Source organism: Salmo salar, chromosome 16 (assembly GCF_965601325.2).
Source record: "Salmo salar chromosome 16, fSalSal1, whole genome shotgun sequence".
Classification (NCBI taxonomy): Eukaryota; Metazoa; Chordata; class Actinopteri; order Salmoniformes; family Salmonidae; genus Salmo; species Salmo salar.
In genome coordinates this window covers 35,991,883-36,006,512 of record NC_138306.1, presented here as the reverse complement: position 1 = coordinate 36,006,512, position 14,630 = coordinate 35,991,883, and the positions used below count along the sequence as shown (strand labels likewise).

The 14,630-nt window shown below is 41.4% G+C and overlaps 1 protein-coding gene across 2 annotated transcripts in view; it reads right to left on the bottom strand.

Moving 5' to 3' along the window:
* Positions 1–67: 67 nt before the first annotated feature.
* cmip (c-Maf inducing protein) overlaps positions 68–14,630 on the bottom strand; it is a 39,198-nt gene continuing 24,635 nt past the window's right edge. Inside the window, exons 11-21 of one of the 2 annotated variants that reach the window (XR_014380891.1) lie at positions 11,560–11,625; positions 9,154–9,180; positions 8,989–9,037; positions 8,790–8,897; positions 8,579–8,695; positions 8,328–8,468; positions 7,910–7,957; positions 6,369–7,696; positions 5,692–5,797; positions 5,172–5,242; positions 68–5,072 (exon numbers count right to left, since the gene is read on the bottom strand). Coding sequence is in view for 1 of the 2 variants with exons in the window: in XM_014148958.3 (XP_014004433.1) it covers positions 5,019–5,072; positions 5,172–5,242; positions 5,692–5,797; positions 7,550–7,696; positions 7,910–7,957; positions 8,328–8,468; positions 8,579–8,695; positions 8,790–8,897; positions 8,989–9,037; positions 9,154–9,180; positions 11,560–11,625 (934 nt within the window). In the remaining variant the exon portion in view is untranslated. The remainder of the gene's footprint in view (positions 5,073–5,171; positions 5,243–5,691; positions 5,798–6,368; positions 7,697–7,909; positions 7,958–8,327; positions 8,469–8,578; positions 8,696–8,789; positions 8,898–8,988; positions 9,038–9,153; positions 9,181–11,559; positions 11,626–14,630) is intronic. The other variant, XM_014148958.3, reaches the window with a different exon arrangement.

The following is a 14,630-nucleotide window of genomic DNA, read 5'->3' as shown; positions in this document are numbered from 1 at the left end:
TAAACTACGGCATTTGAAAACAGTGAAACTTACACAGAACCTATAAATAACTATGCAGCACTCACACTTTAAACATATTCACAGACAGTTTATTTTGATTGAAATGATTTCACATCATAGTATTTTATTTTCCTGTAGAAGGTCTTGTATTTTTATTACAACAGCCACAGAGCAGTAGTAACCCAGCTGTAGAAGCAGATAACGCAGACAAGAGGAAATTAGGGGAACGTTTGAGCTGCAAAAAATTACAGGAATCATGGGAAATCTAGTTTATGTCCATCACTGCGTTAGCAGGGGGGCTACAGCAGCAGGCGCCCGGCTGTTAACCACATTAAGACTCAAGCCGCAGTCACAATTCAAATTATAGAAATGTTTACAAATTCAGAAAAATTAGAACTGGTTGTAAAATCCCCTCTGAAAAGAGAGGAATGAGGAGAGAAGAGAGTGAGTTAGAGGGGACATAAACCAAAGCAAAGCACAGCGAGCTCCACAGGAAAGCGATATAACAAATGGATTCGTTTTTGTCATAATTTCCTCTACAGTACTAAAATGCTCCACGTCTCCCTCTTTAGCCAGCTGCAGATATAAATCTGAATATTAAAAACTAGAGGAACATCAGGGCTACAAAAAAATCCTCAGGTCAGGTTCCCACATACATACTATGTTCATGTCATTACACACAGTATGTCACCAGTGTACAACCCGTACAGTAACCAGTACACTCATTGGCATACATACACACTATGTTCATATCATTACACAGTATTTTGTGCACAAGCTAATGTGTCCAGCAATACAAAGGTCTGTAATCACACACCAAGGTGATTAAATCGCTGGTTTATGACATGTACTGCTTATCATTGAGCTTCGATCAGAACATTGTGGTAACCCATGGACAAAGGGTGTAGGTCGACTTCAGAGCTAGTGATCTGACCCTTTTCATATTCAAATCTTTAAAATAAAAGTTACAAAATAAAAAAACATCAGCTGATGCAACATGTACATGCCAACAAAAAGTCAGGCGACAAATAAACTCTTGATTAAAGTGATCAAATCAAATAAACAGTTGACAAACAAATCATTAAAAGATACTAACCATGAAAACATGACAGATTACAGTGCACTGTGTGAAAATAAAAAGTTAATGACCACACGCACATGTCCTTAAGATGAAGGCAATGACAGCCTCCCTAACAGGGAGACTAAGAGAAGCACAGAGGGGAGGGAGACAGAAAATTATATACACATGTGTGTGTATATATACACATACACACATACATTATACAGGATGTGACAGCATGAGGTCCTAAGCCAGACCAAAGATGCCCATACACAATGAAATTTAGTGCCAGTAACCGTAATGGCACTCAAATAAAACATAGCATTGAACTCTTATTGGACGGTGTCCAACTCTGTGTTCTTTAAGTTCTGCCAAAACTGAACAGAATTCTCGAGAATTCAAAAAAAAAAAAAAAAGAAGTGGATGGGACCAGAGTAGAGCAGTCAAAAGAACGATCTGATTGTGTAAGACACCCTGAAAGGGCACAGAGAAGGGACAGATTGATCAAAGCCACCTACAGCCGAAGAGAAGCGACATAGAGGACAACACTGTTCTACTGTTTGTGTGGGCAAAGTCACCACATACCTGAATGCTGAAATAACATTCCTTGGTAACAATATGGCAAATCAATTCAAAACAGGTGGTTTAAAAAAAAAAAAAAAGACTTGTCCACAGTATGCCCATGTAAACAGAAAGTGTTCTTAGGATTTCAAATAAAGATTGAATGCAAAACATTTTGACCGAGATACATGTACTACTTTCATGGGTGAGCGTACTCCAAACAGTGCCCTCTCTCCATGCTTGATGGGGAGTAGAGAGAAATGTGGTTCTGTGAATGAATGATTAGCACGTTAGAATCCACCGTTATGTCACATTTCAGACAGTACTGATGTTTGATGCATTAGTTTCTTTTTTGAAGTACAGTATGGCAAACAATTGTGAATTAAAATCTTAGTCTAGAGACTTTGGGCAGTTAATGTGCCCCTTTTTGTCAGGGTCATCTAGACACCATGCTGTTGCCTCTACAGAGCCTCTTCACTCCTGACATTGACAAAATATTCCTATCCCATTAAGGATGACCATGGCCTGTGTCTACATCCACTAGCAAAAAGTGTCCAATACTCATCTCTATAAAAACATGCCCCATCATGCCAAAAAGGCAACATTGAGAGGTTGATGCAAGGTGCACATAGGGCCTCTGTTGAAGCCACAACATGGATTACGGATAAGTTGCCTAGAAAGTGAAAAAAAAGGTATATGACAAAATTAGGGGAGGCAGAAAAACAGGGATATGAAGAGAGAAATCATAAATACAAGGCAGTCCCAGACCACCTACTGCACAACCATTCTATTAAATATGGGAGTTATGTACAAACATGTTTTCCTTTTAATTGTGTTGTAACCGCAGAGCAGAGCTCCTGAAATGTCTGCTTTTAAAATGTCAACTGGGAATATAAATAAAACATACATACACACTGTACCAGTCAAAAGTTGACACACCTACTCATTCACCTACAAGGTTTTTTCTTTATTGTTACTATTTTCTACATTGTAGAATAATAGTGAAGACATCGAAACGATGAAATAACACATATGGAATCATGTAGTAACCAAAAAAAGTGTTAAACAAATCAAAATATTTTTTAGATTCTTGAAAGTAGCCACCATTTGCCTTGACAGCTTTGCACACTCTTGGCATTCTCTCAACCAACTTCATGAGGTTTTCACCTGGAATGCATTTCAATAACCGGGTGTGCCTTGTTAAAAGTTAATTTGTGGAATTTCTTTCCTTCTTAATGCATTTCAGCCAATCAGTTTTTGTTGGGAGAAGGTAGGGGTGGTATAGAGAAGATAGACCAAGTCCATATTATGGCAAGAACAGCTCAAGTAAGCAAAGAGAAACGACAGTCCATTACTTTAAGACATGAAGGTCAGTCAATCCGTAAATTTAAGAACTTTGAAAGTTTCTTCAAGTGCAGTCGCAAAAACCATCAAGCGCTATGATGAAACTGGCTCTCATGAGGACCGTCACAAAAAAGGAAGACCCAGAGTTACCTCTGCTGCAGAGGACAAATTCATTAGAGTTACCAGCCACAGAAATTGCAGCCCAAATAAATGCATCACAGAGTTCAAGTAACAGACACATCTCAACATCAACTGTTCAGAGACTGCGTGAATCAGGCCTTCATGGTCTAATTGCTGCAAAGAAACCACTACTGAAGGACACCAATAAGAAGAAGAGACTTGCTTGGGCCAAGAAACACGAGCAACGGACATTAGACCGGTGGAAATCTGTCCCTTGGTCTGATGAGTCCAAATGTGAGATTTGTGGTTGCAACCGCCGTGTCTTTGTGAGATGCAGAGTAGGTGAACAGATGATCTCCGCATGTGTGGTTCCCACCATGATGCATGGAGGAGGTACGATGGTGCTTTGCTGGTGACACCGTCAGTGATTTATTTAGAATTCAAGGCACACTTAACCAGCACGGCTACCACAGCATTCTGCAGCGATACCCCATCCCATCTGGTTTGCAGTTAGTGGGACCATAATTTGTTTTACAACAGGATAATGACCCAACTCACCTCCAGGCTGTGTAAGGGCTATTTGACCAAGAATGAGAGTGATGGGAGTGCTGCATCAGATGACCTGGCCTCCACAATCACCCGGTCTGAACCCAATTGATATGGTTTGGGATGAGTTGGACTGCAGAGTGAACGAAAAGCAGCCAACAAATGCTCAGTATATGTGGGAATTCCTTCAAGATTGTTGGAAAAGAATTCCAGGTGAAGCTGGTTGAGAGAGTGCCAAGATTGTGCAAAGCTGTCATCAAGGTAAAGGGTGGCTACTTTGAAGAAATCAAAAAAAATATTTGATTTGATAACACTTTTTTGGTTACTACATGATTCCATATGTGTTATTTCATTGTAGAATAATAGTGAAGACATAAACAATGTAGAAAATAGTAAAAATAAAGAAAAAGCCTTGAAAGAGTAGGTGTCCAAACTTTTGCCTGGTACTGTGTGTGTAATATATATATATATATATATATATATATATATATATATATATATATATATATATATATATATATATATATATATATATATATATATATGAAAGCAGAGATGTCTGGAAAAAAACGTTCATTCAAGTTGATAAAAATTGATTGAGAGTGAACGTGTCATACAAGGCATTAGGCACAGTCTTGCAACTTTTATTTTTTGAGGTAGCACCTCATTCCCAATGAAGGACTGGAAAGGCCCGACTCTGAACCTGAAAGAACCCAAACAAAACAACAAGACCAAAATGACAGTTGAATAGTCTTTTAAAGCTACATTTGGATTGACTAGAGGCAATATAAAAAAAATGTACTGGAATGTGACCTGGTTATCCAGCCTTCATCAGACAAGGGTAGAATAGCTCCCAGTAAATGGAGGGAAGAGAGGTAATTTAAACTCAAAGGTCCTTAGAGAGAGCAGGAGAGGGAGAGGGGAAAAAGGGGCAAGATCCACCATTTGTTAACTTTGTTCTGTGTACATATGACACAACAGAGGAAATCTATGACGAGTCTATTGAGGGCAAATAGGATGTGGACAGGGACTGAGTGAGCAACCACACGAGAGAGAATGAGAGCAAGAGAGGGTCCCTTATGTCACAAGAAAGTGGGTCCTTGCATTTTGATGATGTCACTAAAAAGGAGGTCCTTGTATGTTGATTTCACAAGAAAAACAGGTCCTTGTATTTTGATGATGTCACTAGAAAGATAGTAATTTTCCATGGACATGTTACTAGAGAGGTCGTGGCGTTTTGATGTCATCTCCAGATAAAAGTGTCCTCATCTAGAGATGGGAGAGGATCCTCTTATTGTTGATGTAAGAGGCTATGTGTTCCAATGATATCAGGTTATCCTCATGTTTGGATGATGTGGGAGTTCTAATGATGTCATACAGGATGTGTTCACCAGGCCTCGGTGTAGCGGACGTCCACCTCCTTCAGATTGGGGAGTTTGGCCTGACAGGGAAAGAAAGAAGATAAGAGACCAAAACAAATGTGATATTTGTTGATATGCTAACATGTTCTTGCCAGAGAGGGAATGACGGTTCATCTTACCTTTAAGTCATCATATGTGTCTGCTGTGAGCTTGGTGCTGTTCATGTTCAAACTGCACAGGCTCTTCATGGCTGGAAGAGACACGCATAAATAAGTCACATACACAGTCTACAAAATATTAGGAACAGCTTCCTAATATTGAGTTGCACCCCTTTTGCCCTCAGAACAGCCTGAATTTGCCAGAGCATAGACTTTACAAGGTGTTGAAACGTGGCACCTACTACCATACCCCGTTCAAAGGCACTTAAATCTTCTGTCTTGCCCACTCACCCTCTGAATGGCACACATACGCAATCTATGTCTCAATTGTATCAAGGCAAAAGAAATCCTTCATTAACAGGTCTCCTCCCCTTCATCTACACTGACTGAGGTGAATTTAACAGTTGACGTCAATAAGGGATCATAGCTTTCACCTGGATTCACCTGGTCAGTTTATGTCATGGAAAGAGCAGGTGTTCCTAATGTTTTGTGCACTCAGTGTATATAGTTAGGATTTTAAATGATTGAGACGAGTTCTTACAGCTGAGGGACAGCAGGCCAGCATCGGTTACGGGTGTCTCACACAGATTCAACACCTGCAAACATGCCAAGTGTTCAGACAGCAACCGCAGTCCTGCATCTCCAAACTGAAGGAAAGACAATAACAGGAAGAAAGGATGTCTTTCAAAGTCATGCAAAGTATTACTTATCCAATTCAAATAAAAACAAAACGTGTGTGGTGTATGTGTGAGTGTGCTAATACTAGTGTGTGTAAGGGTGGCAGGTAGCCTAGCGGTTAGAGCGTTGGGCCAGTAACCGAAAGGTCGCTGGTGCGAATCCTTGAGCAGACAAGGTGAAAAATCTGCCGATGTGTCCTTGAGCAAGACACATAACCCTAATTGCTCCTGATAGTTGCTCTGGATAAGAGCGTCTGCTAAATGGCTAAAATGTGAAATATAAACAGAACAAAAATATAAACGCAACATGTAAAGTGTTGGTCCCATGTTTCATGAGCTGAAATAAGATAGGCACAAAAATATATATATTTTTTAAATACACAAATTTGTTTACATCCCTGTTAGTGAGCATTTCTCCTTTGCCAAGATAATCTATCCACCTGACAGGTGCGGCATATCAAGAAGCTGATTTAACAGGATGATCATTACAAAGGTGCACCTTGTGCTGGTGACAATAAAAGGCCACTCCCACTATACTTACACATACAATGCCACAGATGTCTCACGTTGAGGGAGCTGACTGCAGGAATGTCCACCAGAGCTTTGCCAGATAATTTAATGTTTATTTCTGTACCATAAGCCACCTCCAACGTCGTTTTAGAGAATTTAGCAGCATGTCCAACCGGCCTCACAACCGCAGACCGCATGTGACCACGCCAGACCAGGACATCCATATCCGGCTTCTTTACCTGAGGGATCGTCTGAGACCAGCCACCCAGACAGCTGATGAATCTGTGGGTTTGCACACTGTCAGAAACCATCTCAGGGAAGCTCATCTGCGTGCTTATCGTCCTCACTGACTGCAGTTCGACATCGTAACTGACTTCAGTGGGCAAATACTCACATTCGATGGTCTCTGGCACACTGGAAAAGTGTGCTCTTTATGGATGAATCCCGGTTTTAACTGTACCGGGCGTGTATGGCGTCGTGTGGGCTAGCAGTTTGCTGATGTCAACATAGTGCCCCATGGTAGCGGTGGGGTTATGGTATGGGCAGGCACAAGCTACAGACAACAAATACAATTGCATTTTATTGATGGCAATTTGAATACACAGATCCCATGACAGGACCTGAGGCCCATTGTCATGCCATTCATCTGCCTGCCATCACCTTATATTTCAGCATGATAATGCACGGGCCCATGTCGCAAGGATCTGTACACAATTCCTGGAAGCTGAAAATGTCCCAGTTCTTCCATGGCCTGCATACTCACCAGACATGTCACCCATTGAACATGTTTGGGATGCTCTGGATCGACGTGTGCGACAGCGTGTTCCAGTTCCCGCCAATATATAGCAGCTTTGCACAGCCATCGAAGAGGAATGGGACAATATTCTACTGGCCACAATCAACAGTCTGATCAACCCTATGCAAAGGAGATGTGTTGCGCTGCATGAGGCAAATGGTGGTCACACCAGATACTGACTGGTTTTCTGATCCACGCCCCTACTATTTTTTAAGGTATCTGTGACCAACAGATGCATATCTGTATTCCCAGTCATGTGAAATCCATAGATTAGGGTCTAATGAATTCATTTCAATTGATTAATTTCCTTATATGAACTGCAACTCAGTAAACTCTTTGAAATTGTTGTTGCAGTTTAGATTTTTGTTCAATGTATGTGTGTGTGAATACTTGCGCGTGTGAGTGTGTGTTCTGACCTGGGTGGACCACAGGTTGAGCTGTTTGAGAGAGGGCAGCTTGATGAGCTGTTCAGCACAGGCACTGGTGACGTTGGTAAAGGCAAGACTCAGGTTCTCCAGGTTCCCAAAGGAGCCAGAGCTCAGTAGCCTTGCAAGGTCTGCATCCTACAGAGAGACAGAAAGACATGGTCGGATACAGAGGCAGCGAGAGACATAATAAAGCTGTTTGAGTTTAATTGAGACGGAGGGTCTGGGAGAGGCATGAAGAAAAAATAAAACAAATCCTACCAAATTTGAACATTTAGTTAATCATATGTTCGTATGAAAGAAAAACAAAAGAACATTTAAGGGAATGGGAGTAGCATAATAAAATCTCACCGTAGACTTGGAGGGCAGAGTAAGTCGGGTTGGGCCTCCTTTTCTTTGCTGAGGGAGAACAGGAAACAAAAGTGTTGACTGATTACAGAAGGCATTGCAGTTCCTCATTCAGACAGCAGGTGTTGTCTGTGAACAATGTGCCACCGATGAGCTATATGAGGTCTTTTAAATTAGATAAAGGGTTAATATTTGCATGAAGTAACAACAGAGAAAGCTTAGGTAACACAGAAGAATGAATAGATCTCTAGCTGTGTCGACAGTGTAGAGTAGTAACAGTTAACTGAGCAGATATTACAGCTGTCCTCTGATGAACCAGATATCTAGTTTATATTGCGGAAACATTGCAGTATAATTGTGAACGCAATGCGAGGTTGAGCGTGTGGCGTTTGAGCCTTTGTTGGTTTACAGTATAACTCACCAGCTCTTTGAGCTCCCTCTGCCTGTCACACAGCTGCTCGTACATGTGAAGGCCCACCGGAGTGCTCTCCAGGGTGTAGATGATCTGCAGCTGGGTGTCCTTGTTCTCGATGATGTTGTACTCCAGCATCAGGCACAGGATCTGAAACACACACACTTGGGTCACTTCTGCTTCCTGTACACTTACACCTCTCTGCCACACACACACAAATAAAAACAGGTCAGCTCTGTGCTACGGGTGCACACACACACCTCAACCATGGTCTGGTTTCCACGCAGAGCCAGGAGCATGCAGGGTCCCAGCTTGTTTTCAGCCAGGGACAGGAGGAACTTCTTCGTTTTGTAGCAGGAACCCATAAGGATGTGGACCTGGAGGAGAGAGTCAAAGGTCAAGTCCAGCCAATTAGAACAGAAGGTGGCATAAGGGGTTAGGGTTATTAGGGTAAGAACACCAAACACTCACCATGCTGGCAAAGAGCTCCCCATCATCATCACAGGCCACACCCCCTGGACTGTAGAGCTGGAACCAACCGTCCTTTCCCGAACGCACGCTGAGCAGACAGGAGTGGACCTGCAACAAGCACACAACCATGAGTAGCACACACCCCAACCTAGCACTGAACAAGTGTGAAACGGTGATTAATAGTCAGAGCCACACTCACCTCCTGTCTGGGGTCTTCTGCAAACCTCTGAATGACATATTTCAGCTCTCTGTTCAAACAAACAGACAGGTCAGGCACAATCCTCAAGCTTTCCTTACAGATTCATCTGGACGGTAACTGAAATGTAACATTCGTTAACTAATTGTCATGGCTGTAGATACTTACTTTGTGAATTTGGCATGTGCAAGGGCCCTAAAGAAGAGAGAGGTAAGAATAAACATTAAAACATGTAATACACTAATCATGATGAAATGGAAAATAACATTGTATAAGTGTTTAAATGTGTCAACACTCAAACATGCAGTAAGGTGTTGAACAGATAGCAGCTGGACTACATAGGAAATACAGCCTGTTTTTGTTGTTGGTTTGAATGTATCTTCAAAACACACAAATACATGTACATGTGAAGCTCTTAGGGTGTGTGTGTGGGGGTTCTGTCTGACTCATTCATTCTGGGAGTTGTGTCGGAGTGTTTTGCCCTTTCTAACGACGCCTGAATGCTCAGATTAGGCTCTGGTGCGCAGGTGAGCTGCAGGTGAGTCTCCCGGCTGTGACAACAACAGTCCTCTTTAGGTGACTGGTAATGAGGGCCCGGGCCGAGGAGCCAATTACAGCAGCAAGCCCGGAGCCCATCCCATCCCCCAGCAGGGCCCCTCAGCAGCACACCCACGTCAACACCAATCCCAGGATCCTACACCTCAGAGAGAGGCCCTCACCCACAGTCCCAGCCGTGGGTGAGGGCGAACTTATGGGCGATTCACAATATATACTGTGTATCATTTTTATCAAAATAAGTTTTGTTGTACAATTCAGGGGCAGCAGTTGGGTATAGCAATCGCCATAACCTAGCTCAAGACCAAAAATGTAAAAGTAGGCTATAAAAAAAAGTAGGCTATAAACAAAGTTGACTAAAATCATTCCAATCACAATTCAAATGCAACGGCAGTTAAGCGTATTGTGTAACTGCCTTTAGGACCATGCGGAGTGTCGCTCTGAGAAGCTGCCAGCCTGCATGCTTTTCTCTCACTAAGAAAGTAGAAACTGTGTCAGACAGTTTGCTCTGCCGGTCTGCCGTGAAGGCAGTGTGCTGATGGCTCTGAATTTAATGTCGGCATTTGAACTAGGCCTTGTACGCCTCACGGCCAGCTGTTTTATTCACCGGTTACTTTCACATTGATGTCAACATAGGCGGCGTATCCAATAGGCTCGGGGAAGATAAGCTTCACCGAAAGTAAACAAAATATGCTATATAAAATTACTTTTGCATATAGAGAAAAATACAATAAAACATACTACACCAGAGAGCATGATTTGGCCAAAGAAGATCATTAGCATGTTTAAAAATGAGCCTACCAAATAGCTGATTGTTGTGTTGCAGCGGTCAGTGGAAAACAGTTAAATAGGCCTAGGCAAATCACAATATTTAAAAATACAATCGTAGGAAAAACAGCTTAGAAAGCAATGGCTATTAATGAAAAGAGAAAACAAAGAAAGACTAAATCTGTCTCTAGTTATCAAAATTCTCAACTCCCAATTAAGCAAACAGTAGCCTATCTTATTGGCACCAGCGGAGAGCGGCGGCCATATTGATATCCCTTGCAGGAAAAAAAGCCTGCAGAGCCCTGACCTCAACAAACACATTTGGGATGAATTGTGACACCTAATCGGCCAATATCAGCGCCTGACCTCACTAATGCTCGTGGCTGAACGGAGGCAAGTCCCCGCAGCAATGTTCCAACATCTAGTTGCAAGCCTTCCCAGAAGCAGCAAAGGGTGGACCAACTCCCTATTAATCCCCAAGATTTTGGTATGAGATATTCGACGAGCTGGTGTCATACTTTTGGCCATGTAGTGTATATAACTTTATATTGTTTGCAAGAATTTTGTATAATAATTTAAATTAAACTGGGTATCAGTTCATAAACCATGTGCAATGGAGTCGGTATATCGAAAATCTCTTCCCAACTATTTTGGCATTTGTATGGCACAGCTGTCAATTTTTGGGTCCTTAAGTTAAACAGGTATACTTTTTTATTCATCACAATTTTATTCAACCAATGCTGGTCTTCAATGCTGGGCCAACAGACAAGTTCCTTACTTTCTCCCCCTTCCACTTGCTTCTTCGATTTTTGCAGTAATGCTGCAATTAGTTGGTTGTAATTTTGGGAAGAGCAGACGTCCATATTCTTTTTCTAGCTGCATGTGTGATACAACTCCACCAGTCATATTTATGATATCATTTACAAAGATTATACTTTATTTTATTTTTTATCAATTAGTATATTTGAGTTTAACCATAATATTTGTTGTAATATTTGTTCTGTCTTTTCTGGTTAAACTGAAATTGCAACCAACTTTGTTTTAAAAATAGCGATATTTTGGAGATGATTTCATTTTCAAATAACTGAAAGTGAGAGGTTGTAATCTGAATGAAGGCAAAAAGGCCATTGTTGAACACGGGGTGAGCAATTCTTATTAATCTGCTAGAGAACCAGCTTGGATTTAAGTATAGCTTCTGTATGACTGAAGAATTTAGTGAGAGGTCTAATGCTTTAAGGGCAGTATACTTACTCTTTGGGGAAGGGGATGGGCTGCAGCAGGCTGGCCAGGGCTGGTCTCCAGTCATCGTAGTCAGATCTGAATGGTTGGAGAGAGAAAGTGAATGATAGAAAGAGGTACACAACAGAAAGGGGTACACAGAATGAGAGCAGAGGGCTGGTCACCAAGGGAATCACAAGAGGTAACCTGAGCATAGTCCCATGATGCCAAAAAATCCATTAATTCAAATGGTACGAGGATCAGATTCCTGTCTGTTAAGTAACAGTGTCATTGTTACAGACACACTATTTAGTTCATTCCCCCTATTCCCACACACATAATATAACATCTTGCTCGACAGCGTCACATCCATGTCATCCATCCATAAAGAGACACACACTAAACAGCACTCCCTCCTTTTGAATTATTCCCCAGTAGGACAGAGGCAGCAGCTGTGTCCAGCTGCTCAGCACAGCCCACACAGATAGCACCACACATTCATTCTTGTTTACACTTAGGGCTTTTTTACAAAATTTTGTTTGCAGGGATTATTCTGACATTGAAATCCTTGGACGGGCAGGGCCTATGCATTTTCTTTGGGCCACATATGTTCATAACAGTGAAAAATAGAAACAAAGTAGAGAAATAGATTTCTATATACAGTGCCCTCCATAATTATTGGGACAGTGAAGCCTGTTCTCTTTTTTTGATTCTATACTTAACTTTGGATTTGGAATCAAACAATGACTATGACGGTAAATTGCAGACTGTGAGCTTTGAGTGTATTTCCATCCATATCGGGTGAATTGTTTAGAAATTACAGTACTTATTGTACACCCATATTAGGGGAGCAAAAGTATTGGGACAAATTCACTTGCGTATTAAAAAGTGATGTATTTGGTCCCATATTCATAGCACGCAATGACTACGTCAAGCTTGTTACTCTACAAATTGGTTGGATGCATTTGCTGTGTGTTTTGTTTGTGTATGATATGTGTTTCTGTAATAAACTGTATACATGTATATTAATTAAATACATTATCGGAATCGAAAAATGCTTTCAGTGTCAATTTAAAAGACTAAAAGAGAAAGTATGTAGGGAAGATAATGGGCCTACAATACCAGTCAAAAGTTTGGACACAGCTACTCATTCCAGGGTTTTTTGGCCTCCCGAGTGGCGCAGCGATCTAAGGCACTACATCTCATTGCTAGAGACGTCACTACAGACACCCTGGTTCGAATCCAGGCTGTATCACAACCGGCCGTAATTGGGAGTCCCATAGGGTGGCACACAATTGCTGTAACACAAAATGTTGTGGGGGTATGAATATTTTATAAAGGGACTGTACATAGAGTTGCAGGAAATCAGCTTTAAAACTGCAAAAATATCTCAGCTCCTTGGAGAAATGTGTACAATTGCAGGAAAATGGTCTGTGAGTCTTAAGTGCCTTCTGGAAGGTTCTCCCATCTCTTCAGAGGAACTCTGGAGCTCTGTCAGAGTGACCATCGGGTTCTTGGTCACCTCCCTGACCAAGGCCCTTCTCCCCCAAATGCTCAGTTTGGCCTGGCGGCCAGCTCTAGTAAGAGTCTGGTTCCAAACTTCTTCCATTTAAGAATGATGGAGGCCACTGTGTTCTTGGGGACCTTCAATGCTGCAGAAATGTTTTGGTACCCTTCTCCAGATCTGTGCCTCGACACAATCCTGTCTCTGAGCTCTATGGACAATTCCTTCGACCTCATGGCTTGGTTTTTGCTCTGACATGCACTGTCAACTGTGTGACCATATATAGACAGGCGTGTGCCTTTCCAAATCATGTCCAATCAATTGAATGTACCTGAGGTGGACTCCAATCAAGTTGTAAAAACATCAAGGATGATCAATGGAAACAGGATGCACCTGAGCTCAATTTCAAGTAGTATAGCAAAAGGTCTGAATACTTATGTAAATAAGTTATTTCTGCTTTTTATTTTTAATACATTTGCAAAAAATTCTAAAAACCTGCTTTCAATTTGTCATTATGGGTTATTGTGTGTAGATTGCTGAGGATTGTATTTTTTAAATCCATTTTAGAATAAGGCTGTAACGTAACAAAATGTGGAAAAAGTCAAGGGGTCTGAATATTTTCCGAAGGCACTGTAGGCCTATCAGACTGGCCTACCATAAAAGACAACGGAGAAAATGCATCCCATAACATTTTAACATGGAAATAGCTGTTCTATCATTCAGCCTACAGTAGCAGCCAATGTGTGGTGTTCAATGTAGACCTACATTCCATGAAACTTAAGAAAAAAACATGTAGGGACTGACATTAACCTGTTAATCCACCTGTCCTTCAGACAAATGAGGTGACTGAAAATGTTGTGTTTGATGCAAGAAACCAGTTTACAAAATAAAATTAATTATTCCCATAAAATTATGACAGAATCAGACACATTATGCTACTCTCTGCCTATTGGCTACTTAGCTTATTCAAGCCTGCCTCAAAATACAACACTGCCCCTTTAAGACAGAAAAAAAAGTTCTTTACCTGACTCGCTTTTCAAAGATATCTAGTAATGTACACGTTTTGTGCTATTGTAGGAAGCAATCACTTCCCCATTGCTGACTAGAAATTAGCCATAACTGGGCTAATAACTCACTTACTAGGAAAAAATATGAAATGTACACACCTGGCTACATGCAGCTCTTGCTTTGATTTCAAAACAAGCGCATCTACTCGCCACCAGTCATGCTGTAAACACAGTCCAGTTTAAAGTGAATGGCACAGATCCATATATGGCTATGGTTTATTTGCTTATAGGGATACTGCAGCTCTGATTGGTTATGGCGCACCAGTCTGTGTAGAGTATAGGCCTGATTAGTGCCTGTCAATGCAATAGAATGCTACTCCAATGCACTCTGCCGACAAGAAAATATCTTGCATAGTTCGTTTTGTTTCGATATGTTACATTGAAAGTGTCTAATATTGAGTTGATACGATCACAATTCACACAGTAGAGGGAAACGTTGATAGTGTTAACTAAAGGGGAAAACTAGAAAGATGAGAAGTTCAATCTCGCACTTCTCTGCGCGGTCTGATACTTCTGCGTGGCAGTCCTGGGGG